At 41.4% G+C, this 23,988-nt stretch overlaps 1 protein-coding gene across 4 annotated transcripts in view; it reads right to left on the bottom strand.

The window, feature by feature from the left end:
- PTPRF (protein tyrosine phosphatase receptor type F) overlaps positions 1-23,988 on the bottom strand; it is a 375,120-nt gene that overhangs the window by 234,445 nt on the left and 116,687 nt on the right. For all 4 annotated transcript variants that reach the window (XM_053984683.1, XM_053984684.1, XM_053984685.1 and 1 more), the window contains exon 3: positions 9,995-10,157. In XM_053984683.1, coding sequence (XP_053840658.1) covers positions 9,995-10,079 — 85 coding nt within the window. In that variant the 5' untranslated portion in view covers positions 10,080-10,157. The remainder of the gene's footprint in view (positions 1-9,994; positions 10,158-23,988) is intronic.

Raw genomic sequence — 23,988 nt, 5'->3', positions numbered from 1 at the left:
GTTGACCATCATTGGAGGCTTATGCTGGGATAATTTTGGTATAAATGGACCTAGAGTTTGACACCATCCAGCAATTATTGTAACACAAAATTATTCTGCAATTTAACATAAACTCCCAAAACACCACATGGTATACTGCATGTTACTCTTTATATGTTAAGTAGGGTTTCTTAAATTCCACAAAATTACACAGGAAGCTCTTCTCAGACAAAACACTACAGATTACAGACAATACCAGAATTTTTGAGCTGAATTTGCCTCCAAAAAAACCCTTTATCTGCAACAGAAGGCTGAGTGTCTAATGGAAAAGACGTTGAGCACTGCATAGATGCTGACTGAACAATATGGGGATTTTGTCCTAATGTGCAAAAAAAACCCAAATCATACTGTGCTTTTAAAATAGGGCACACAACTCTACAGACAGCAGTGTATTTTAACATTTCAGGAAAAAAAAAAAGAAAACCAACAAAACTTTGGCAGTTAAATATGTTAAATGTTCCATACATTTACTAACACAGAATAAAGGTCTGACAGGCATTGCCAAGAAAGACAAGACCAAGCCCCTGTGGCCTGCAGTACAACCAGAGAGCAACAAAAAACACTCTCTATTTCAACAACTGCCTCAAGAACCAGACAAATGCACTAGAAGAGGAACTTCATGGTGTCCATGTGAATTAATTCTCACTGCCCACGTTCCAGGCTGGGCGCTGGAGGACCTGCAGGACGCCTCTCCTGTGCACCTCTGGCGCTTGGGAAGGCTGAGATCACAGCTCTGGCTACACACACAGAATGAATACACAGGCAATTTAGTTACACACGAGCTCACACAGCATCCTTTACACAGTGATCTAGCGTGAAATTCCCTTTGCATTATTCAGCAGCCTGTTTTTCTATGGGTCACTCCTTCCACAAATCAGGGTCCGCTCTCTCTGGACATTGCTACAGATGCGCTTTGGTGGTCAAATGTTTTCAAAGACATTTTAGACTAGAGATCTATAAATATAACCACAGTCAGCTTTAAGCGTACAAAACTATTTTTCCACTCTCTTTGTTTTTAAGAGCATTCAAAGACAACTTTTGCAGAAAGAACCAAAAACAATTGTCCAGCTTATAAAATACAGTCCCTCAACTTGAACTTTGCCTGAAGACCAAGCAGGGCACATTTCAGCCATAAAAAACACTCATAAAAAGCTGAAAAGAACAGGTTATAACTAAGGAACTTCATGTTAACCCCTGATAAACTGTGTGCAATGGAGCATAAAAAAGCATATTAGAAGTTATATACAGCAAGTATAAATGACAAGTCAACAACCAGGACCATTACCTGTTACATCAAACAAGAGTAAAGGGAGCCTTTCTAGCTCTTGGACTACCCTCACCCTTCTCCTGAGAGCCATACAGAGTTTAGTATGAAAGTATGAATATGAAAGTATTTGCTTATGAGAAAAGTTTGCTTCTCTAAGGGTTTTCCTGTGTCCCGGAAAACATGAAAGCTTCTGTTTGATCTTAAGTAGGATTAAAACACATAGTCATCATCATCAGATCAGTATTTTAACCATTTTCAGCATATAACAAGAATCTCACTACTCATCATTCTGTTCTTTCAATGAATCTTCCCTCCTGTAAATTAAACACTCTCTAAGCACAATACACTAGAGCTGCCTCACTTCCAAAATGTCTTTTTTCCCCAAATGCAGGGATTGCAACCCTTTCTGAATGGTGCATGGTGACTCTCACATTTACCTCAAAAGACAGAATTTCAGTTTCAAGTTTGAAAACCAAGGCAATGCCCTGTCTTAGGAACAACGCCGAAGTGAGAGCTTTGCAACACACTCTGTCTGCCACTCACAGAAGTCCACAACTTTTGACAAGTGGGTGGAAAGGAACAGCCCCACCTGCCAGGCACAGCTGTGCTAATGCTGAGGCTCAAAATGGTTATTACAATTGGAGGTTTTCAGGGGCAAAATCCCTACATGTGTAAAGTTTCTGAGTATTTCCTGGCCTCTTTAAAATATCTTTTCAAAACAACCTTTAACAGAAGTAATATAACAGTTGAAGTGGATTTAGCTAAAAATAAACACAAAGAAAATACATAGGTGTTCTACATCCTTAAAACAAAGAGCAGAGGCTCAACAGTTACTGTTTTCTTCCTGTGAAAATTAACTGTCAAGGGCTTATATCACTCACCTTTGAGATGAGCCAACAAAGTTAGCATATGTAGAGAGAGTTTGTAAAAACATTTAAAACAATTTGCAAGAAAAGCAGCAAAAGCAAGCAAGAATTCTGAGTGATTCCTTTTAAATTTGCAGTGGACTGATGATGGTCCTTCCCATGAGATCCCAGTTACTTCCAGAGGATCCCCTATCAGCTCAAGTAGAATAACCTCATGTAGCAAATACAAACGAACTCCATATCTCTTCCTGACATGATGACTTTATTCTAAATACCAACTCAGAACAGTCACCCTTGGTGCAATGAATGTCTGTTGGAAAATGGTGGCATTTCCATTTATTTTAAGATTTGACCAGGTACTACCTATACATCTCAATCCAATCTTACAAAATACAAATTTCCTGGAAAAGATTTCATGGAAATTCTATTATTAACTACTGGGGGGGGGGGGGGGGGGGGATACAACAATGAGTAATATAAACAATGAAGGGCCATCTGAAAAGCATAGCAGGACTGCAAAATCATTCCAGCCTATACTACATGAAATGAAATATATTCTATAATTATTTATTTTTAATACCATGTAAATGCCTCTTATTGTGAAGGCTTAATGTTATGATACAAGAGAGAAACACAAAACTAACACACATTCAAAGACCTAGCATTGCAGGCTACAATTCATATAAAAATGTAAAGCCATCACCCTCTATAAAAGTGCTTTGATTTAATTCAGGGATCATATGTCAGTAAAGCGTGCAAGGCAGAAGACATTTCTATGAGTTAGAAGTTTCAGTAAGCACCCTACAGTGTTTTCACACCAACAAAATAAATGAGATTTGTCTCTGGCACAGACAAAGCACTGATTCTCACAAGGGACTAAACAGAGCATTCAATTAAGAGTACACCACTGCTTTTCAGCTCCTGATACATAAAGACAGACAACTTACCAGAGAAAAAGCACCCATGAACAGATGCTTTTTTCCCCACTCCTTTTTAAACCATGTTCAACATCAAAAAAGATTGACTAACATTTTGAGGAAGCAAAATTTAATACTCTTGGTTGTTCACAAAAATGAGCTTGATCATCTTATATTACAATATCATTCTGAAGCACCAGTATAATGAAGAGATAATCAAAGAAACAAAAAAAAGCATTCCTATTACCACATCATTGCTTTTTACAACTACTCAGCTAAAACACTGAAAGCTCCAGCAGATCTTCTACTTTTTCCCTTTCTGACATCAGTAGTAGTAATAGCCAGGAGCATCACGACAAACCATATTATTTTATCGGTTTTCTGGCACCCCTTTCCATCTGCAAAGGATGTTACCATCACTACTACAGGGTATTTTAAATATCTCCTTAAAATACACACAGCAGCCTCTGCAAATAGCCACAACTGATTTAACACCTGTGAATGAATGCAACTAACTTGTAATTAAATTTGGAAAGGAAAGGGTAAGCTTTACCAAAGTTGGTAGTCAGCTACAAACAGAAAGGGAAATTTACCTTTAAAGAATTACTCAGATGACTAAATGAGCTGGGACCCAGCGAAACACATTTTAATGTACCTAGGGGCAGATATTCATGAGCAAAAAGCCAAGTCCCACTCATGAAAAAGAAGTCTGCATCCTGGGAATCAGAGGTCCAGAAAGGAATTCAGAGGTCACAGTGGAGGACCACATTCCTAGCTGAATGCTGTGAGTAAAAAAGATAAAGTGCCATTGTACTGTTAGAAAATGCAGCCACTTGTCTTGGTCCTGGTCCCTTGACTTTAAAAAAACATATTGAAAAGTCTGGAGGATTAGTGAAGAACAATAAAAATTTTATCTGATCAGAAAAAAACCAAGATGAGTCCATTCTTCTACAACAAAAAGGACAAACTTTCAGGTTCTCTAACTCTTCCACTTCAAGTTGCTTCTCCAGGAGATTGCATTAAACAGCAGGAGTCTCCAGTCTCACTGACAGATGTTCTAATATCCAGTGTCTAAACCCTAAAAATGCATAAAGGTAGTTTGAAATAAATACACATTTGGAGAAGTAATGATTACTTGCCATTTTTACGGATCATATAGGAGATGGGTAAATTCTCTATCATTTAGTTTTCAAATCATGATTTGACAGCCTCCCAAAAGCTACGTGCTAGCTCATCCACAGCTGTAAAAGCAGACACAGAAATTCCTACTGAAATTATACAGCCTGAGCTACACAGGCCAGAGTAAAAGACTACTCCGATCTGATTTCTGGCCTTAAAATCTATGAATCTACACTGAAGATAAAATTGTAAGCAGGTAGTTCTATCGGTTTTCTGTATCACCAAGCCAATAAGCACACGCTCTCTCCAAGAACAAGTATTAAATATATCATCCCCTCAACATTTGTCACCGTGTTGGACAATTTACACGGATACTTAATCACAGGAAGTCCCTTGTGAAGGCAGGAGAGGAACTCTGGCTGTGCAGCCGAGTCCAAGTGGTGCAAATGGCAAGTGGGGATACTCAGCCCTGCACAGCAGCAGTGAGGGGACAACAAGCCATGGAGTAGAGGCAACAGTCAGAGCCTACACCTTGGTCTCCATGCAAACCACTGCCCCCTAGATGTCCCTGCAGGCTGACCACATGCTCAGAGCTGCCTGAGAGCAAAACCCAGAGTTGCTGCAGTTACTACAGCACCTCTCTGGGTTCAGGAGCCACCATTCACCGAGGGCTCCAAGAAGACAACAGGGAGAGATCACTGTATATTTATTCTGCTTTTACATCCTCCATAAGTCTTCGTACTGACCACTACTGGATGAGGGATTTGGGGCTAAGCAGACCTTTGACCTGTCAGCTGACATTGACTGATGAATGCTGGTGGTTTTAACAATACATAAAAAAGACAAATCATCGTGCTGTGATTTGTTGTGGGTAGCAACTCAAACAAAATTCAAGTCCTCTGCAAGCGCAAGGGCTATAAATGCAGAAAAAAACCCTGTTGTCTACTCTGTACACGATGTTTGTCCTCACAGCATTCCTTCTACCTTGATGTCTCCAACATTTAGCTAGGAGCAGGCAGCATTTAGGTATTTTACACAAAAGTGTAGAATCCATTCCTACCTAAATATATATATCTATATATATGATGAGTAAGGACACCAAAAATAAACACTGCGCAATAACTGTGGTTAATATTTCAACCCATCCCTTAATGACACCACCTCAATGCCTCAGGTACAGGGGTTTTCCTAAACAGTATTTTCCATGTTCTTTCTGCTGATGGGATATGTCAAGCTAGTCAAGGCAGAATTGCAGAAAATTAGTATTTACCTGTGCTGCAATACCTGGATCCAATCGCATCAATTACACATAATCACTAGATGCAGTGCATGGGGACAGGCACGCAAACAGGGGGAAACAAACTGATGCAAGGCAGCAGTGGAGAAGCCTCATGTCCAGCTTTGGGAATGGGATCCTGCTGCCCAGCTCTGCAAAGTGGCCATTTTCCAGGCTTGCACAACAGCAAGTCTATCTCACAGCATGGCCTGGAGCAGCTGTATTTGGGGTTGAACTGTTGTTGAGGCATCATTCGGTTATGAAGCAGAGCTGAATCAGGGAGTCAAAATGAGCCAAGCTGGTCTTGGGAGCACAAAACAGTATGGGCAGACAGCAGAGTTGGGAACAAGGACAAACTAGTGCCTTAACAAATGTTCCTTCCAGTGCTCTTCCACCCAAAACCTCCATATAGCACTTTAGGTACGATGCAAAATCCCTGGCAAAACAGAGCTAAAGCTCACCTAAAGCTAGAAAGGCCATCTTACTATTCTTAGACTCTGGGACATCACCATATCTAGAAAAGCCATCTTAGTACTCTTTATTTTCCCAACCTTCACAAGCATCAGCATCTTAGCTTTTTATTTTCTTTTTTTAATGTGTTTCCTCAATTCAATTAGCATCCAAGAAGCACTGATTGGAGAAAAACAAAAAACAAAAAACAAAACAAAACCAAAAAAAGGCCAAAAAAAAAACCACAACAAAAAAACAACAAACTAAACCTCAAACCCCCCCCACCCCCCCCAAAAAAACACACACACAAAAAAAAAACCATGTAAAGATGCACATCTTTCAGATATAAAGTAACTCTTCATTTCAGGGGCAGGGCAGCCTTGAGACACTTCAGACTCGGGGTCCCTTCTGGCCAGGGGAGGTAGGAGCCCAAGCTCTGCCTTGACCACACCAGCTCACTGAGGCACGTTTCATCTACCCCCTCAAATAAAAGCCAAGTTTGCTCTACCTCTAGAAATCAAAAGGTGCAAATTGTTTGTTTACCAGGTATCAATTTACAGGTAGTTGGCCTAATTCTCCCTTAGTTCTTTCCTTCTACAAGGTCACTTTTGAAGTGGTTTTATTCCTTAAGCCCTTTGAAATTCTGTGCAAGACAAACCAAAATATACTGCAGTTAGATAAGGCACAGGATGGGTCACCTAGTCTCTTCCTTTGGCTAATGGAACCTGTTCCCAGGACTTCAAAAACAAAGTCTAATTTTTAAAAAATCAAGACAACAACAAAAGACATTGCTGATGATTTCTCATGAGAGTATTGATTTTCCCCCATTTTCTCTGCATTTTGTTTTGAGAGGGGATTTTTGGGTTTTTATTTTATTAGAATAAATGACACATTTTCAAAAGCTAAAAAAAGCATCTTTTAGTTGACAATTGCACTGAACATTAACTGAAATCTGCAAAGCCATTTTTCCCATGCACAATCAAAAGCTGACAAAAAGGGAAGCACAGAGAGTATAAAAAAAAAAAAAAAAAAAACACCACACAAGCAAGCTGAGAGAGAATGGGTAAAACAGCCATCCTGAATCAGCTCTGAGCTGCTCTAATGGAATTAGGGTCACCCTGACAGAAACACAGTCAGATCACAGAGAAAATTTAATAATTTCTTATTGCAGTCTGTAAAAGCTGGGGAGGATTTGAAATAGCTGTCTGCCAAATTAGCACTTCTGTATCCACCGTTCGTGCGCATGTGCCCCTTCCCACTCACCTTCTCCTCCCAGCACCCCACCAGAGCAGCCAGGAAAGCACCACTCCCCTCCTGCTGCCAGGGAGGCACCCAGAAAGTCCCTCTTTTTCTGACACTCTGCCACTCAGTTTAACCTTTGGATGCCACTTCAAGTCCTCATCACTGACATTCTTCACAGCTCTGGTGACCTCGATTCCAGGGGAGGCACCAGCACAGCGCGGCGCTAATTCTGCCAGGCAATACACACTAAATCTGCTTTATCTCAGGCGTTAACATCCCGCTTTCTGCCAGCTGCCTTAATTGTCAGGAAGCTACAGCAGCAACACTGAGACGTGTTAAACAATAGCAGGTGAGGAAAGTAGGGAAGACCCAGCCACGAGGCACACTGCTGCCAGGGATGCAGCACAGCCCATCTCCAGCCATCCTTTTCCTGCTCCTATAAAAAGCAATTTGGGGACTGACTCCAGAAAATCCAGGGATAACCCTGCTCTCATTATCCTGTTGTTTTCAGTGGGGGAAATGCAAGAATGCTTTGCAGATACAGAGCCTGCCCATCCCTCCACTGACTCCAAGCAGCACTGCAATGGGGAAAAGGAAAAATCACAGTGATTTCTTGGGAAAAGCCATAACCAGTGCAATAAATAAATGCTCTTTCACTGAAGCCAACAGGATGCTATGGGGACTAAAAAACAGAGGAGTGTGCACATGGGGTGCTCCTTTCACAGCATCCCTCTCTAGCTTCTGGAAGCTCCAGTGTCATATCTTCCCCTTGCCCTTCACTACTGTCCTGAATCAGGACTCTCCAATGCCAGATTCGCTACTGCATCACTTGTCTGCATCACTGATGGCAGGTCCCATAAAATGCAGGGTTTGGAGTTGACATTTTACCCCTGCAGAGGCACAGAGCAGATAGGTCCTTTCACATAGCTCCCAGCCTCTGAGGGTCGGTGGCAAGATTCAGTGGGTAAGATGATAGAAAAACTCTAAGATGCTAAAATACATGGAGTTGCTAAAAACCACTTTCCATCCTAGAAAACCCTTGATTAATCCATGGTGGCTGTGGTGGTTAAAAGGTCGGTGCCCTCCAGAGCTGCCTTCCAGATTAGGAAAAAGTAATTCAGAGTGAGTCTGCACCAGAGAAAAAGACATATATACAGATAAACTTGCTGCTCAACACAGAAATGTTCCACATCTGAGACACCACACAGAAACAGAGCCAATTTTGTTAAATTCAAGCATGTGGAATTATTCCACAAAATTAGCAAACCACATCTACCACAATTTATCCTCAGGCCAAGAACTGTCCTGGGACATCTCAACTTTAAAGACACCAGCTTCTGCACATCTGTGATGTGAGTGATGCTTCTCTCCTTTGCAGGAGCCAGTATGAAGATAATAAATTTCAGGGAATTTTTATACACCTCAGAACACTTAACAAGTACTTCTCTATGCCAGATTCCAAAATGGGCTACAATGTGCAGACATAAAGTGATCTCAATAAGCACCTTTAACAGCAGCAGCAGACAGCAAAGTAAGCTGAGAAAGGAGACAGCTGCTGCCTGCAGTGTTACTGGGCAGCTCAGAATCATACAGACCCATATTAATCTGCTGCCTGTACAAGTCATCCCTAATGACAACAAAAGAACTGAATTTGCATGTTTCTTCTCATCCCTTCTTCACTCTTCTCTCCAGTTTCCCTAAATTTAGGTCTTCCTCTCAGCCAAGGACATTTAGGAACCCCCAGTGTGTTCCTACATCCAGCCAGGCTCCTACCAACATGAATCAAGATCTCGTTCAACTTTCACAAAATTATATCTAATTATAAGCCTGGCGACTAAAGCTGCAGTGAGAAAGAGAGGACTGCTGGCAGCTCAGGAGGTGCATCATGGTCACGTCATCTCCAATTCAAGCATCCCAAGAGCCCTGGGTACTTTCAGAGGCAAGAAGTATTCACAGCTGCCAGAGTCTGTGATGAATGCGCAGACATTTGGACACTGAAAATCAGGGTACAGGTTAAAAAAAAAAAAGGGAGGGGGTCTGGATAAATACTTGGGGATTGCTTAACAAATACATACCCCAAGATTACGCAAAAAAGCATCGAGGTTTCCTGCTTTCTGCATAACCCACTCCATAAAACTACTATATGGTGGTTTTAGTAGGCTATCATTAACCATGTTTTTGTCCTCTTGTCTGTCCACAGTAGCATTTTGTGCACATATTTCCCCTTGGCTGGATGGGGCTAATTAAAGCCAGTCACAACAACCCTATGGGACTACCAGGACAACAGCAAGGACACAACAGCCAAAAGTATGACCACAAGGAAACACTGTACTCCAATTCTGCCAAAATACAGGTGTAGGAGAGCTACACCAGAACTCACACCCTCTTCCCCAACAGCTTTCTCCAACGGCAAATGCCTGCTGACTCAGGAGAGATGTCTTAGTGCTACACAAATTACGAGAGCTGGCAAAAGAACAAGGAAAAGTAACAGGGATTACTGTGACCCCAATACTTCTTTCTTCCTCCGCCCCCAATTTTCTTTACTCATCTGTGCATGTTAGAAATCAAACTGTCAGGTTTTGATCTTGCAGCTTCTACAGAAATTCTTTCTGCACTTGAATAAATTTTGTCAGTCTTTTTAGTTCTACTTGTGCCCCTTCACACACACCCTGTTTATCTGCAATGCGCACACTGGGAAATAGAAGACTGGGGGGGAAGTTGTCTCTTAACCCTCAGTTTCCAGTACAAACAAAGTTTAATATTTCTGGAAATAAATTCTGTAAGGCATTAAAGCTCTCCAAAACCAAATGTTACTTACTGTCTGCTCCTGCTAAAGGCAGCATCAAGCAGCAGAGGATGGCTGCTGGCACAGTGAATACTGGGATACAGAAGTTAGGCACCATATTCCAAAATAGAAGCAAGTCCTCTTCAGTCTGAGGCAAGTGGTCAGTACATCCAGTGTTACAGACACAGACTTACTCCTGCAAACCAAAAGAGGAAGAAAAGGAAAATTATTATGACACACAGATTAACTGCTAGTATACCAACCTGCATTGCAAAGTCATCATTATAGATACTTTTAAAAAGAAATGTACCTATCTTCCCTGCATGAGCAGTAGAGCACCACACACGCCTCCAAATCCAATAAACTGATTTCAAGGGTCAGCAGGCATAAATGCATCTGTCTCCAAGTTTACCTTCATGTTGAGTCTGGTTTATGGCCTATTAATGCATCTTTTAGTTGCTGTTGTTCACACAAATAGTTCTGAAGCTGCACATTACATTCAAGAAACAGTCTTAAGCTTTTGTAACTCCCCTTCCATGTGCCCTAGACAGATGTGGTTGACTGCATGTGTAGGGAGGGTTTGCAATCAAATTGCATGTGAAGCAGAGCTTGGACCATCCAGCTGGGCTGGGGTACACCAGGCAAGTCTCAGCGGGTTCCAGCAGAAGAAACAGAAGCTGAATTGGATCAGCTGTCAGCTCACAGGATGAGAGCCACAGCAGAATGTTATTAAGGAAAGTGTCTATAAAGAGAAGCTTTACCCAAAGCAAACACCTCAGCTTCAAACTCCTCAAAATGGAGGCAATGACTACCTGAAAGGATTCATGATTGGGTATTCCCTCTCCAAAACAAAGCAAATCATCTTGCAAATTGTCTTAACTTGGGCATCTGCTTGAATACTGAAATATAGAAAATTTATTGAAAACCAACCAAAAAAAGGCAAGCATTTAAAAAGAATACAATTTCTGTGTATCTGCCTTCTTTATCTTTTAATGAGAATATACTCACTGTACTTCCATCTCAAAGTCTAAGGTCTACCTATTAAAACAGACTTTAAAGGAGCTTGCAAGCACCATGCCCTCAGCAACCACACTCAGCAGTGACAGGGGCTCACACCTTCAGTGCCAGGCATCTCAATGCAAGCCCAAGAGTTATTTAAAAGTAGACTGATTCTCCACTGAGCTGCAGAAGTTACCAAACTTACCAACACAGCATTATTAGGGAAAAAAATCTCATGCTGGCAGACGCCAGCCTGAGTGGACCCTGTGAGTATCCTTGAAGCAAAGCAGCTGCAACTGTGCACACTGTTTGTGGCCCAACATGCCACTCTTACTCGTGTTGGCAGACATTTCAAAAACATCTTCAGGACTGCTCTAACAAAGGTATTTCTGAATTTTGCTAGGTTTGGAAGCGTACTGTTTTTTGGAAACCGCTGAGCTTTTGATGGAAGTATCACAAGTTACAAACACGTCTACTTCTGACAAAAGCACGTTGCTCAAAGAATGCCAGCGATGATCGTGCCTAGGGAAATCCACGAGAAATCTCAAGAGACTCTACCTCGGCAAATATTTACAGTGCATAGTACTAACAAACAGGAGATCATGATTCTTCTCCATTCTGTTACTGTATTTGCACAGTAAATCTTTTCCCATGTTATAATACCGCACAACACAGAGAAATCTTTATTTATGCAACATCTTCTCCAGCCAAGACATCTGAAAATGCTTTACAAAATAACCTAGCTCTAACCTAGATGCAGAGAGAATACTGATCATCTCATCCTGTTTTTATTGTCTCAATGAGAAGGCATAAATCTAACTAAGTTCAGCAGCAAAATTTTGAATACTGCAGAAGAGGCTCTTTGTACCAGCCACACACTCAGTTATCTTTGCTGCCCACCAACTTCCCCATCCTCACTCAACTCTCACCAAAGGATTACTAAAAGCACCATTTACAAGTCTTACATAGCCAAGACAGATAGAGGTAGTTGTATCTTTACAGCTGCATAAGCTCTGTTCCAACCATAGCACAGTTCAGTCCCCAAGCAGTTGGCCCAGTGTCAGCCAGCTCCCCAGATATGGCCCACACAGGAATGGGAAGAAATGCCTGGATCAAGAGTGATGCTTATGCTTCTAAATTCTGCATGTACAGGGGTAACTTGTGCTGCCTGAAGAAGGGAACCCACTGAAGCACTTTAAGCAGCTTTACATCCGGCTCAACAGCAGCCAGAATCCTAAGAGGCTACTTTTCATGGGGACAGGGTGGGAGACACCAAGGGTTGAAATTACTGTGTCAAAACTAATCATGTGTGTCAAGCTCTGTAAGATTAGGGCAGAGAATGAGGTTTACAGGTGATGCTGAAACATCTTAGGTATTTGTCAGACCACAGTGGGGGTGAGCAGCTTTCAGAGAGCTTTTCCTCTTTCATTCACTTCCATTAGCAACAAAAGTGTCTCATCTAACGGTGTATCTTGAGCACAGATTGCTCAGAGTCTTGTCAATAGCACCTCCACAGCCCTCATTCAGAAGTAACTCTCAGGAACACAAAAACCTCAGTTAAAGAATAGGTCTGTCTCTTGATTTCTCTCTTCTTTCAGTAAATGTGATCAAGCTTCTCTCCAGTTTCAACAGATTTGTAACTTTCCTCTCTAGCCCATGAGATACATACAGCATGCACTATGCAGAACTGATGAATTGTCAGATACCCTACCAGATGCTTCATAGACTTGATCTTTTTCAACTGTTTAGTGCTCTAAATAATTTACCATCTGGTAGAAAAGCCAGATTTTCTTATGGCAGACTGCTGTCTGTCCCTCCAAAGTTAATAGACCACCTTTGGCCTTTAATGGGATCAAAATTTGCCACTTCCTCTTTCCATGGTTGCTCTGCTTATGGAAAAGTTGTCTGCATTCAATAATTAAAGAGCTTTAAATTGGAATGTTTTAAAATTTCATAAATCTCAGTAGCTGTCATTCTCTTTTGAAAGTGAAAATATTAAAAAGCTTCTCCCAGTGGTTCAGCTTTCCCAACGAGACAACCCAATACTCAAAGCAAGGGTGTCAGCTGAAGTTCAGTTAACCCTTAGAAGGGCCAGTGTTACTCTCATAGTGTAAAACAGCAATCCCGAACCATTGCTAAAGGCTTCCTTTCCTGGGGCAGAAGGTAGCCTAGGATGGAAAGCAGCTAAAAACCAGATAATACTGGTAAATTTTTGGCAATAAGCTAAACAAAGTCAGTATTGCTTTTGGCAAAATCAAGTACAACAGCAATGGACCAAATAATGCTCCTACAATTCTTAATGTGCCTTGTCCCCAGCAAACTCATGCCTCTTCAGGCATGCCTCTCTTGTTTCTGGACTGATCTCCTGTACACCAGATGATCTCAGTCCCTTCATTCTAAGGCCTCCTTTAATCTCATTGCTTTGGCCAGCATCTCACAACTAATATTGCGTTTGGGAGCCCAGAAGCTGTACAAGAAGGTTTTTCAAAAACACACGTACATTCTCATTTCTTCTTCTGCATCTGGTCCTGGCAATATTATAAACTCTAGACTACATAACCCAAAATTAGGCTGAGGCTAAGCACTCCAGATGGCTTTGTAAAAACAGCTTTGAGTTTAACAAGCTAAACTCCTGCCTCTGCTCCAAACTCAGTGTTAGAGCTACCGAGAGCTAGTTTGGCAGAAAACTAGAAAGCAGGAAAGCACAATAAAAAACTAGCAATCTTCATTTAAATATATCAGCTTTTTGCTGTGGGGCAGGTGGATGGAAAAGAGGCGGTCTTGAGGACATTTTTTGAAATCTACACAGTTTGATTCTTTCAGACAGCAGAAAAGGCTGGACTCATTTAAAACAGAGCCAAGAATACCAACAGCTCATATGGTACTAAGAAATTCTGGCAATGAGTACGTCTCACAGGAGACTGCAATGAGATTAGAAAAAGCAGTCAACTTTAAAGAGTCAAGAGGAATTTCAAACCAGCACTGAATAGCTTATGTCCTCTACGAACTCTTCTGTAAGATAAACTGAACTGAAACAAGTGGGTCACCAGCCAAGACTGGCACAGTGAAGAACAGCATCCCCAAAGCAAGCCTGCCCATTCCAAATCAGGGACAAAAACACTGCACTAAAATCACTTTTTAGGTTAAGCTACTTTGCAACCCAAAGAATCTAAGAAGTCAGCACAAAAAAGCTCCCTCCAGGAACCCCCATGCAGCCACGGAACTGCCAGGTTTCGTTGTGTGTTTGAATACTGACACTGCCTTTGTTGTGAAACGTCGTTAAGAGACTCTGGAGAAACTTTCAGGGTGGGAAGGTGAGCCCAGTCCATAAGCAATGTCCTTAGCTGACCTGGAGATGTCACAGTGTCTTTTCAAAAAGGAACCTGAAACAATTGTGTTTGTTTTTCAAGGTGGAAACTTCCTTCTCAAGGTGAGCCCATGTATGCAGGTCAGAAAATACCAACTGGGCACACCCAGACCATGGTAAAGACAGGGCTGAAATTACATCAGCTTCTCCCAGTGCTACTACACGTGCAACACCATCAAATTTTCCTTCTGGACCTCTACCCTCTATATTTTACACAAATATCTGAAGGGGAATCAGCGCTCCAGAGGGACCCAATCAACACAACACCACCTGATCAACTCTGGGTGTCACATCAGCGACGGCAATCATGCATCACGCAGAGCAATAAGGCAGCTCTTTATTCTGTTAAAAGTGAGAACAATAACTGGCTACAGCTCAGCTGCTTCACTCTGTACATAATGCCTCATCTGTGCTCAGAAGGAGGAACAGGAAAACCATGACACACCACATAACTCAAGACCATCATATTGCACACATTAAAAGTTGTGGAAGCAGTTACACACAAGCTAATGATTTTTCAATGTTTCACTTCACTACATTAGTATTCCTTTAGCATAGATTTCTTTGTGCTTTTCTGCAAGAAATATAATATAAAGAGACTTGGGGAGTACAGCAATATGGCCAAAAAAGACAAAATGAGTCTCATTTCACTCCAAACTCCCACATGCAGGGAATGTATTAGAGAGATTCAGTGGGGAGATATATGAAGATAGCAATGATTACAACACTAGAATAGATTTAGGGAGGAACTTCCTTTGAGCTTGCAATACAATAAAAAGGCCAAAAGCTAAAGAAACTGCCACATGAGCAAAGGTACCACCTCTGGGACCCAGGCATGAGCAGGCCCAGAGCATCAGTCTGGTGCTCTCAGTTACAAGGCTCTCAAACCATGTGGAGAGAAGGAATGAACAAAGCAATTCAAGAACCAGAAAGGATAAAAATCTCTGTCTAATCATAAGCAGTAGACAGACTGGCTGAGAATTTGATAGCTATCTGTAAGTACAAGAAGGATACAAAACACCAAGAAAGGAGTGGAGGAGTATAATTAGCCATGGACATGTAACTGTGAGAATAAGACAAAGCAAACATAAGTGTATGCAGAATATTCTCAGTAAACAGTTAAAAAAAAAAAAAAAGAGAGAAACATCCCTCCCCAGAAAATATCCCATAATCTGGGGAAAAAACCATAAACAACAAACTAATACAGGCTGCTTTGGTATGGAGCAATATATATAACGGCAAGAACAACTCAGAAGTACTTTAAAATGTTTCTCCTTATTTTGATAAAGCACAAAAAAAAGTCAGAAGTATTTAAGCACAAGCTGGCCCAGTTACAGGTCACTGTGATCCTGAACATGCAATCCCAACTTGACCAAAGGAGAGAAGCAGAGCCACTTTTAAGCAGAATACAAGCACAACTTGAATATTTCTGTCAGCTTTATTGGCTGCATTTGGTTCTGAAGACATTAATTTCTGAAGGTGTCATTGCCTGCAGACAATACTAGATAAGAAAGGGAATTTTTCCACTGGAACAAGGATTATGAAGGGCCCCGTTAAATAACTATGGAGATAAGTTAAAACATCCACTTAAAATATAGATCAGCCTTGAGCCTCACAAGCCCAGCTATCACTCACAGTGAGCACTAAGCACAGATTGCTGTAGATCACCCTACCCAAGTGTAAAGGCTCCCAATGCCTGCTGTAAAGTCTCCTTAAAAGAAGTAAACTATTGCATATCAGCCTTTCAACAGAAGTCTCTAACATTTACAGAATAGGCCCAGCACTGCATCCAGATGCATGAATTACAGATCCAGGGCAGTAGAAAGTCCCACAAAAAATAAAACTAAATTCACCTATTCCTTAACTATCAGCAAATTCCACTAACACGAAGAAACATGCTCATGAGTTAGACATTTCCAAAAAGCAAGAACTTCTGTGCTTTTTCTACAAATTATTGTACACGTGACAATATATTCCTAATAAAACTGACAATGCTGTAACAGGCTTGACTGAATTCAGCACAATAGAAAACAGTGAAAGGACTAAAATCACTAGGTATTAAGTCCTCTCCTCTACACCCAATTCCAGGGCACTAAATTCTGCACAGTCAGGGTGTAGACAGGTGGTTTTAAACTAAAGAGAGGGAGAGCTGAGAAACATGGTCCTTCTGGGCTTGCTGCTTACAACACACCACAGCTGAGTGCCATTGACTGTACAGCTGTGGTCCTGTTATTCCTGCATCTGGAACCAGCAGTGCCAAACACATTGGTTCTGCATCTCTCAGACCGACAGAACATGCAAGGCAGAGCAGACTTTAGTTCCACTGAGCACCAGAACTAATTTTAACCAAAATGGCAAGAATACAAATGATTGACCAGATGAGAGATAATTTGTCTTTCCATCCCTTCAAGGATTTGCATGATGTCTAATGGCTTGAAGCCAAACTAAATCCTAAATCAATTCTAATTCAAAATTAAATCAGTTTCCTCTTTGTAAGAACGCTTTTACTCTATCCACATGTCTACTCAGCCTCCTTAGAAGCCTCAGTGTCAAAATTTTTGAGACCTCCCAAAACCTGAACAAGTCCTTTCTCTGGCTTGGAGATTTTGAGCAACTTCTAGAAATTTTCCTTTGCAGAATCCAAAGTTGGATTCTGTGAGAACATGATCTTCAGGTATTGTGCTATTTTTGCAGTAATTTCTGCTTCAACCAGAGTACAAGATACATAAAGAACTTTTTTTTTTTGGCGCGGGGGGGGGGGGGGGGAAGTTGTTCTTTTTAACAAAAAATACCTTACGTTTGCTGAAAGTTCAGTTATGTTTTATGTAACATAGCATACTACTGGGGTCTGCTCACTTAATGCCTTTCAGATTAACAGCTTATTGTAAATCTGCTTTTGCCAAGACCTCAATTTCTGGAATTTGCTTACCTTTTATATTTAGAAATACTGGGCACAATACTAGTAGCAAGTCTTCTACAATATTTTCAGTGGTTAAAAACTGATGCAAAGTAATAATTTTCCTCTTTGGCAGCACACTCCTCCTCCTTAACTGCCTTCCTTAACCTTCCATCATCCAACAAGACAAATTTTCACACAAGACAATGGCACTGATTTGCCTGAATAATTTATCTTCTATGTCTAGTCAGCAGTTCTTCAAAGCCCACCTTGGATCTTTCAATTTTCCTTTTATACTCATTTTACTTTATATACTCTACTACTGATAAATGGGAGTTGGGTTTCCAAATTTTCATCTCAAACAGCTTCTCAAGCCTGCCACCTACCTAGAGCAAATTACTCCCAGCTAACTGCTTGCTAATTTAACTGCTTTTCCCAGTTTGCTTTCTTATGTTCCCCTATAGATTTCAAACCACATCAAGGAACTGATTCACTCCCCCCTTGCACCCTCCTTTTTTCTTTTCTACTCTTACTTTTTCCCATTATAATACTGGGACGCTTTGACTAACTTGTTCACTTTCTTGTAAGTTAGCCTTTCTAAAGTTTACCATCATTCTCAACATTTTCATCTTCTTCACCCCTCTGTGCTCAAGGATGTATTTATGCTCTATATTCACCACAGTCATGGCCACTCATGAAGACATATGTGAGGAGTCCACAAACACCTTCAACCTTGCTGATGCTGCAGCCAGGAGTGATTAAATAATCCTGAGAAACTCCTTGTGCCTGCAGCTATTTTAAGCCAGGTTCTGGAAAGAACACACACTGGTGACAAACCCTCCACCCACTGTCTCACAGCCTCTGTCACGCGTGGCAATTGAGTAAAAGAGGACTTACTGCTTTGATCCTACTCACAGAGACAATAATCCTTTTCCACAGGTCCACCAAGCACACACAAAGTGCCAAGTTCTCAAATACATCTTGGCTGCCACCCTTTCTAGACATGGGCACCACCAGCTGAGGAGCAGCAGGGCTCCACCAGACAGGATTCCCACCTGTCCCAGCCACCTCATCAGCCAGCCCCAACCTGTGCAGGAGAAGGCAGCAGCAGCCTGCCACAAGGATGGCTTCTTCCTAATGCCATCATTTAGCAGACAACTTATGCCCTACTGGAGGGTTTATGTATCCAATTAAATTTCCTATAATTTTCATCTTGTGAAACTATGAACATTTTCAATGCTAGATTTTGGAATTATTCTCTCCCAAAGGGCTTAGAAGTTAATTATATCATAGTTGTTATTACTGTCTCAACCACGGATACTGCTTGAACCCCATTATTGTGTGTGTTACTGAGGGCTAAAATAAGAATAGCTGCTGTTTCGGTGTGCTCTGGAGCTAGCCTTTCCTGCAAACTGCTTCCATAACCTTTGCCCAAAGATTATGTATGCTCAGTTTATATGCAGGTAGTTAACAGAGCCCAGTAGGGTAAACGGACTTATTACATTTATTAAACTGAATTCTCTCCATGCAGAACGCCCCCAGCATCCTGCAGTTCGCTGGCTCTGGAGGCATTTTGGCATTTGGAAGACAGCACCCAGAAATTCCCTCCGCAACTAATAAGCAAGAACTATGAAAGCACAAGTTTCATGCAATTGCCTTCTGTATGAAAAATGAAAACTGTTTCTGTAACCTCTAAAGAAACCTAGATGCAATCAAGCTTATTGTAATAAGATGCTAAATTTATGATTATTCCTTTTTATTTTTTTTCCTTCTAGTAAGGCCCCCTAGCTTTGCTTTGCTGAAAGAAAACAGCCTCTGAGGTGGCATATATGACACAGCACCAAAGTCATATTAAAGAGATGTAAATTAAAAAAGCCCAAGGTGTAATATAATGCTTATTGAAGATGAAGACACTAAAGGTCTGCAAATTGTCAAATTCCTGATTTAATGGCAGCAAGTCAATCTTAACTCTTACTACAAGAATTTCTATTCCTAAGATTTTATTCCAAACTACTTCTCTCTTTCAGTAGCACCTCAGGCTAAAAATTAAACTCAGGTTTTTTTATATCACATTCTGTACAGTAAGACACACAAAACATACACACATCAGATTTTTTCTCACTCAGATCTGAGGCTGTGCGTTCAAAACTGTTTGATGGAAGAAAATCAATTAATACATTTTACAAGGCTTCTTTGTTTGTCAAATCAAAGCAGTAGTTTCCTAGTTACTTCCTGTCCAGAGGGACTGAGATAACAGCTGCATCAAGGCTGCAGCAAATCCAACACTTTCTGGACAGACCAGCCATCTTCCATCTTTCATGCCACAAAGCAAATGCCAGGACTCTTCTAACAGGCCAAAATCTGCTTCCACACTCACATTCTGCCAAGTAAATTCATATGTGGGGACCACACGCAAGTGCTGAGCACTTACAGGCAGCGGACAGGAAGGCTCCACATGGCTGTGGATCCGTGCTGCCTGACACCTTATCAAGGATGCACAACCCTCATCTGCTTCGGATTACACAAATGAGAAAAGGTGGGAATGCTAACAATATTCTGCACATGTTAATGAACCTGTAATAATTGCCTCTGTAAACCTCAGAAAGAAATCCAAACCATAAAGCCAAGGCAAACATTACTATCTCTCAGGTAAGTTGGGTACGTCACCACCCCTACACAGCGCTTGCTGCTCCTTGCATCTTGCGTGAACCTGAACCTCCCACGGACCCTCCTCATCCACCATAAAATCCATGCTAAATTTATCACAGATTATGTGTGACTTTGCTTTTTATATCCAGCAATTTTCTGACTACTAGAAAAGGCATGCTTTACTAACCAAGGGTATTCAGCGCATGGCAGTTATGTAGCTACTTTCAATGGCTTTGTTATTTCTGCACTGGAGAGGCAGCAGGAGAGATCAGTTCTCAGATTCACCACAGCACACACATGGTACAGATAGAGACATGGGACATTATTCACCTCTTGGTGGTTCTCCATTCTATCCTATGGCTCTAAAAAAATTAAGGTTTGCAATTCAACCTTAAGTATTCAAAGGAGAAAAAGGCAAACAAAAAAATTTCACCCACCACAACATGTCTGCTTCCACAAGACAGTAGCTTGCTTTTGATTTTTATAATTCAGTCCTAAAAAGCTCCTCTTCCTCAAACCTTGAGAGCATTTCCTATGTAACTCAAATCTTACAACTTCTGTGCATTCTCTTTACCAGGAGAATGGTCCCATGCTAACAGTCTGAGTCAAGATAAACCTGAATTCTGAAAGATCAACCTGAAAAATAAATAAATTATGTACCTCACACAAAACTGCCCTTTTCTAATGGAGACTTCTGCCAATAGCAGATGGAAAGACCTTTGAAAAATAAGACATCCCATATGCCATCTGCAGCAACTTTGAGCTTTACTATTGAAATTATTCTCTCCTTCCAGGCCTTCACCTTTACATGACCTTGAGTAACACATAAAGAGGTTAACACATTATGTGCAGCTTCTTGGGATACTATTCAGTAAAACCTAAGGAAAGAAAATTACTGCTAGCTGTTTTTTCAATCCATTCGTGCATTAGAGTGCTGAAACACATACTTGGCGCCGCTGAAATCAGATTCAATGTACGTTTTAGCGTACTTAGGAGGAAAGCTATTTTAATTTGTTAGTTGCCAGAATGTAAAATCCTGAAGGGAAAAAAACTTCCAGCAGAAAAACAGAACAGATCTTAAAGGGGAAAGATATTACCTAGCTTCACGAAAAACCAAGGAAAGCTTAAGGTGAACCAGGTTAAGTACGGCTCCAAGAAAAGGAACATCCCCTTCTTCCTCCACATGGCTGATGCGGGTGTGGGGCTGACAGCACAAAATGCAGCACCTTGTTCATCAAAACCAAACATATTAAATTAACAGCAGCACAGTAACTCCTCAACTGCCAAGAAACAATGGCTCTGAAGCTCTTAGCGACATGTGGGGAACATGCTCCAAGTTTTAAGCATTTACTTTTGGATATGCAATGCCACCAGATGTCAAAGCTTTTTCTTACCTGCAGACTAATGCATCAAATTCCCTCTGAAAGCTTGTGTGCCCCAAGTCTACAGCTCTGTGTCCATCACTTCTAGATGTGTGCCCAGCCCATTAAAGTGGACCTGAGCCAGGCGTGAGCAGAGGGGTGGTTTTACCCAACCAGCAAGAGCACACAACACCACATTCATGCCAGTCCGGTGTTTAATCTGACTACAGAAAAGCAGGACAAAGTCATCCGATGCCAGAGCTCATATCCCTGGCTGCTTGACATCCAGGCAGTGCATGGATTCTGCATCACTCAAACCTGCTTTGGTTTTACCCTTGTGGGTTTTAGTAATTATGCACATACACAGAGAGCTTGCAATCAGCGTACTCTGAATTAAATTTTAACCAATAAATGAAGTATTAAGAGCCACAAAAAATTTTATAACATTTTAATTGTGTATTACAGAACTCATCTGGTAACACCTAATTATAATTCTAAATGAGCAGCAATTAACAAGCTATTTTACGGTGCCTAAGTCCAAAATAAACAAGGTCAGGACAGTCCTGCAGAAGGAGCTGCTAGTACGCACGCTGCAGAAGGGAGGCCAGTCTATGCTTGGAATGTACTCATTCCCCAAATTCTGCATCAAAGCATTACATTTTAGAAAGTGTAGGGAATATCACCCATCAAGATCAGGACTTGCTGTATCGCTGGATCCTTGTCAGGAAATGGACAGCTCTGCTCCTCACATACCACCCACAATGCCAGTGCTACGTTCACGTGAAGTGACACACACCAACACTGTGTCACTGATGGGGAAGGTAGGGGCAGGTCTGGCAGAATCAAGTGCTCTCACCCATCTCAGCTAGCAAAGACCCCAAAATGAGATGGGCTGAGGACAGAGCAACGAAGAAGTCTCTCCTTCACACAGAAGCCATAACACTCCCTGTAGTAAAGGCAGCCCACCTATTGCTTGAAACAATTAGTTAATCTTTCAGAATCATCCAACACTTCCAAGCAGGAGAAAGGTAGATACCGTAGACAGAGCCACAGATTTCCTGTTATAAATTCTAGGACATTTCCCACTGACCTAGATGCTCTCTCAGAAACTTCTTGGAAGGATCTTGCTTCTTTACTCCATGGCTAGTAAGTCAAGTCTTTCTAGCTGGTAAGCATCCACTAAGTGTTTCAGAAATAGTTATAGCAAAGAAGTTTTAGGGGTTAACCAGCAAAGGTTCAAAGCCCAGAAGCTTTATTTCAGAATGCATTACCCTTTACTGACGGGTTGGGTTTAAATTTTATTTTCATATTTTATCCCTTTAAAAAGAAACGTTCTTTGAGAATTGAAATGTGAGGAAAAAACCTCAGCCTAAATTATATGCAATGTACAAGGTAATTTTCTCTTTTCAGAGGGTAGACAAGGTTTCTGAAAAGGGCTTTGAGACAGACTCATGCATCTGTCTTTTGGTTTTTCCTTTACCACTTTTACTGTGTCTTCTAAAGAAAGTAAATCGCAAACATCTTTCACGAAGAAGAGGGGCCACTCCTGACTCTAGGGGAGGAGGCAACAGAACAGGAGCTTGCCTGATGAAGCTGGTATCCTCTCTGTAGGAGAAATGCATTAGATATTCTTAACTAACATTAACAACATGTAAACATTTGGAAACGTATCAATGATCAGCTTTTTAAGCAAAAGAACAAAGTACCCCAGGCACTGTCAGGGCTAGATCAGCAATCCAACTCTAGGAGATGCTGGCAACAGAAAATGTGCTTTATATATGCAGGTGGTTTATGAGAAATAATTTGTGTACAACCCTTTTTAAAAGAATACATGAAGGAATTTGAATAGTTATCTGTCATGAAGCAGTGCTTTTCAGAATAAAGATTATTCTGTTCTCCAAGCTCACAGACAACACAATTCCTGACGGATTAGCCTTCTGGGTCACACTGAGGACACCAGCAGTAGAAGCTAGCTTAAAGTGCTGCAGATTCCCCACCGCTCTGGTGTGCTTCTGTCCTAGCCACAGCAGCACTAAAGCTTCACACCAGATGGGTCATGGTGGTGTAGATCTCTGTGAGAAAGTATTCTGGGCTTGCTCTTCCATCAAGACTTACAGTCTTCAGACAGTCAAGTGAACCTGCATTTGTCCAAATGAGTGTGCCCGAGACCTGGCATCTCTTAAGGAAGCCAGGCTGATCTCTTGTCTGATAGGATTATTAAAAATACAAAATAAAAGTATGTCTCTCCCTCTGCAGTGTTCATTAAAGACTAATTAAGACTCAGGGCTAGCTGAACCAAGTGACCACCCCTGGTAAATAAGACCCTTTCTGAGCAAAGGCAAGGGGAACACTCCCAAGGGCTGAAATAAACAGTCAGGGCTTTACACATACAAGTATCCCTCAGTACCTTTCTTTCCCGGCAAACACGGAGAACCCTATCCTTTGATTGCATGACAAAATAGTATATCCATGGTGTCTATCACTTATACTATATAAGTATACTATGATATACTATGGTGTCTATCACTTAAAAGTCACCGACTGGCAGACATTTAACCACTGCCACATGCCTGTCCGTACAACCTTCTCCAGGAAGGGATCCATAGCAGGACTGTGCCCCAAGTCCTGTCTGGTGTTCAGCTACAACATCAATCCTGACTCTGTACCATGGCTGGGAGGAGGGCACCCTTTCAAGGGCCTGGCAAACTCCATCACACAATTTGCAAGTGCCCGTCCCGCAGCCTCCTCCAGAGGC

The sequence above is a fragment of the Vidua macroura genome, chromosome 9 (genome assembly GCF_024509145.1).
Source record: "Vidua macroura isolate BioBank_ID:100142 chromosome 9, ASM2450914v1, whole genome shotgun sequence".
Classification (NCBI taxonomy): domain Eukaryota; kingdom Metazoa; phylum Chordata; class Aves; order Passeriformes; family Viduidae; genus Vidua; species Vidua macroura.
The sequence above is the reverse complement of the archived record's forward strand: the minus strand, read 5'-3'. Positions and strand labels throughout refer to the sequence as shown.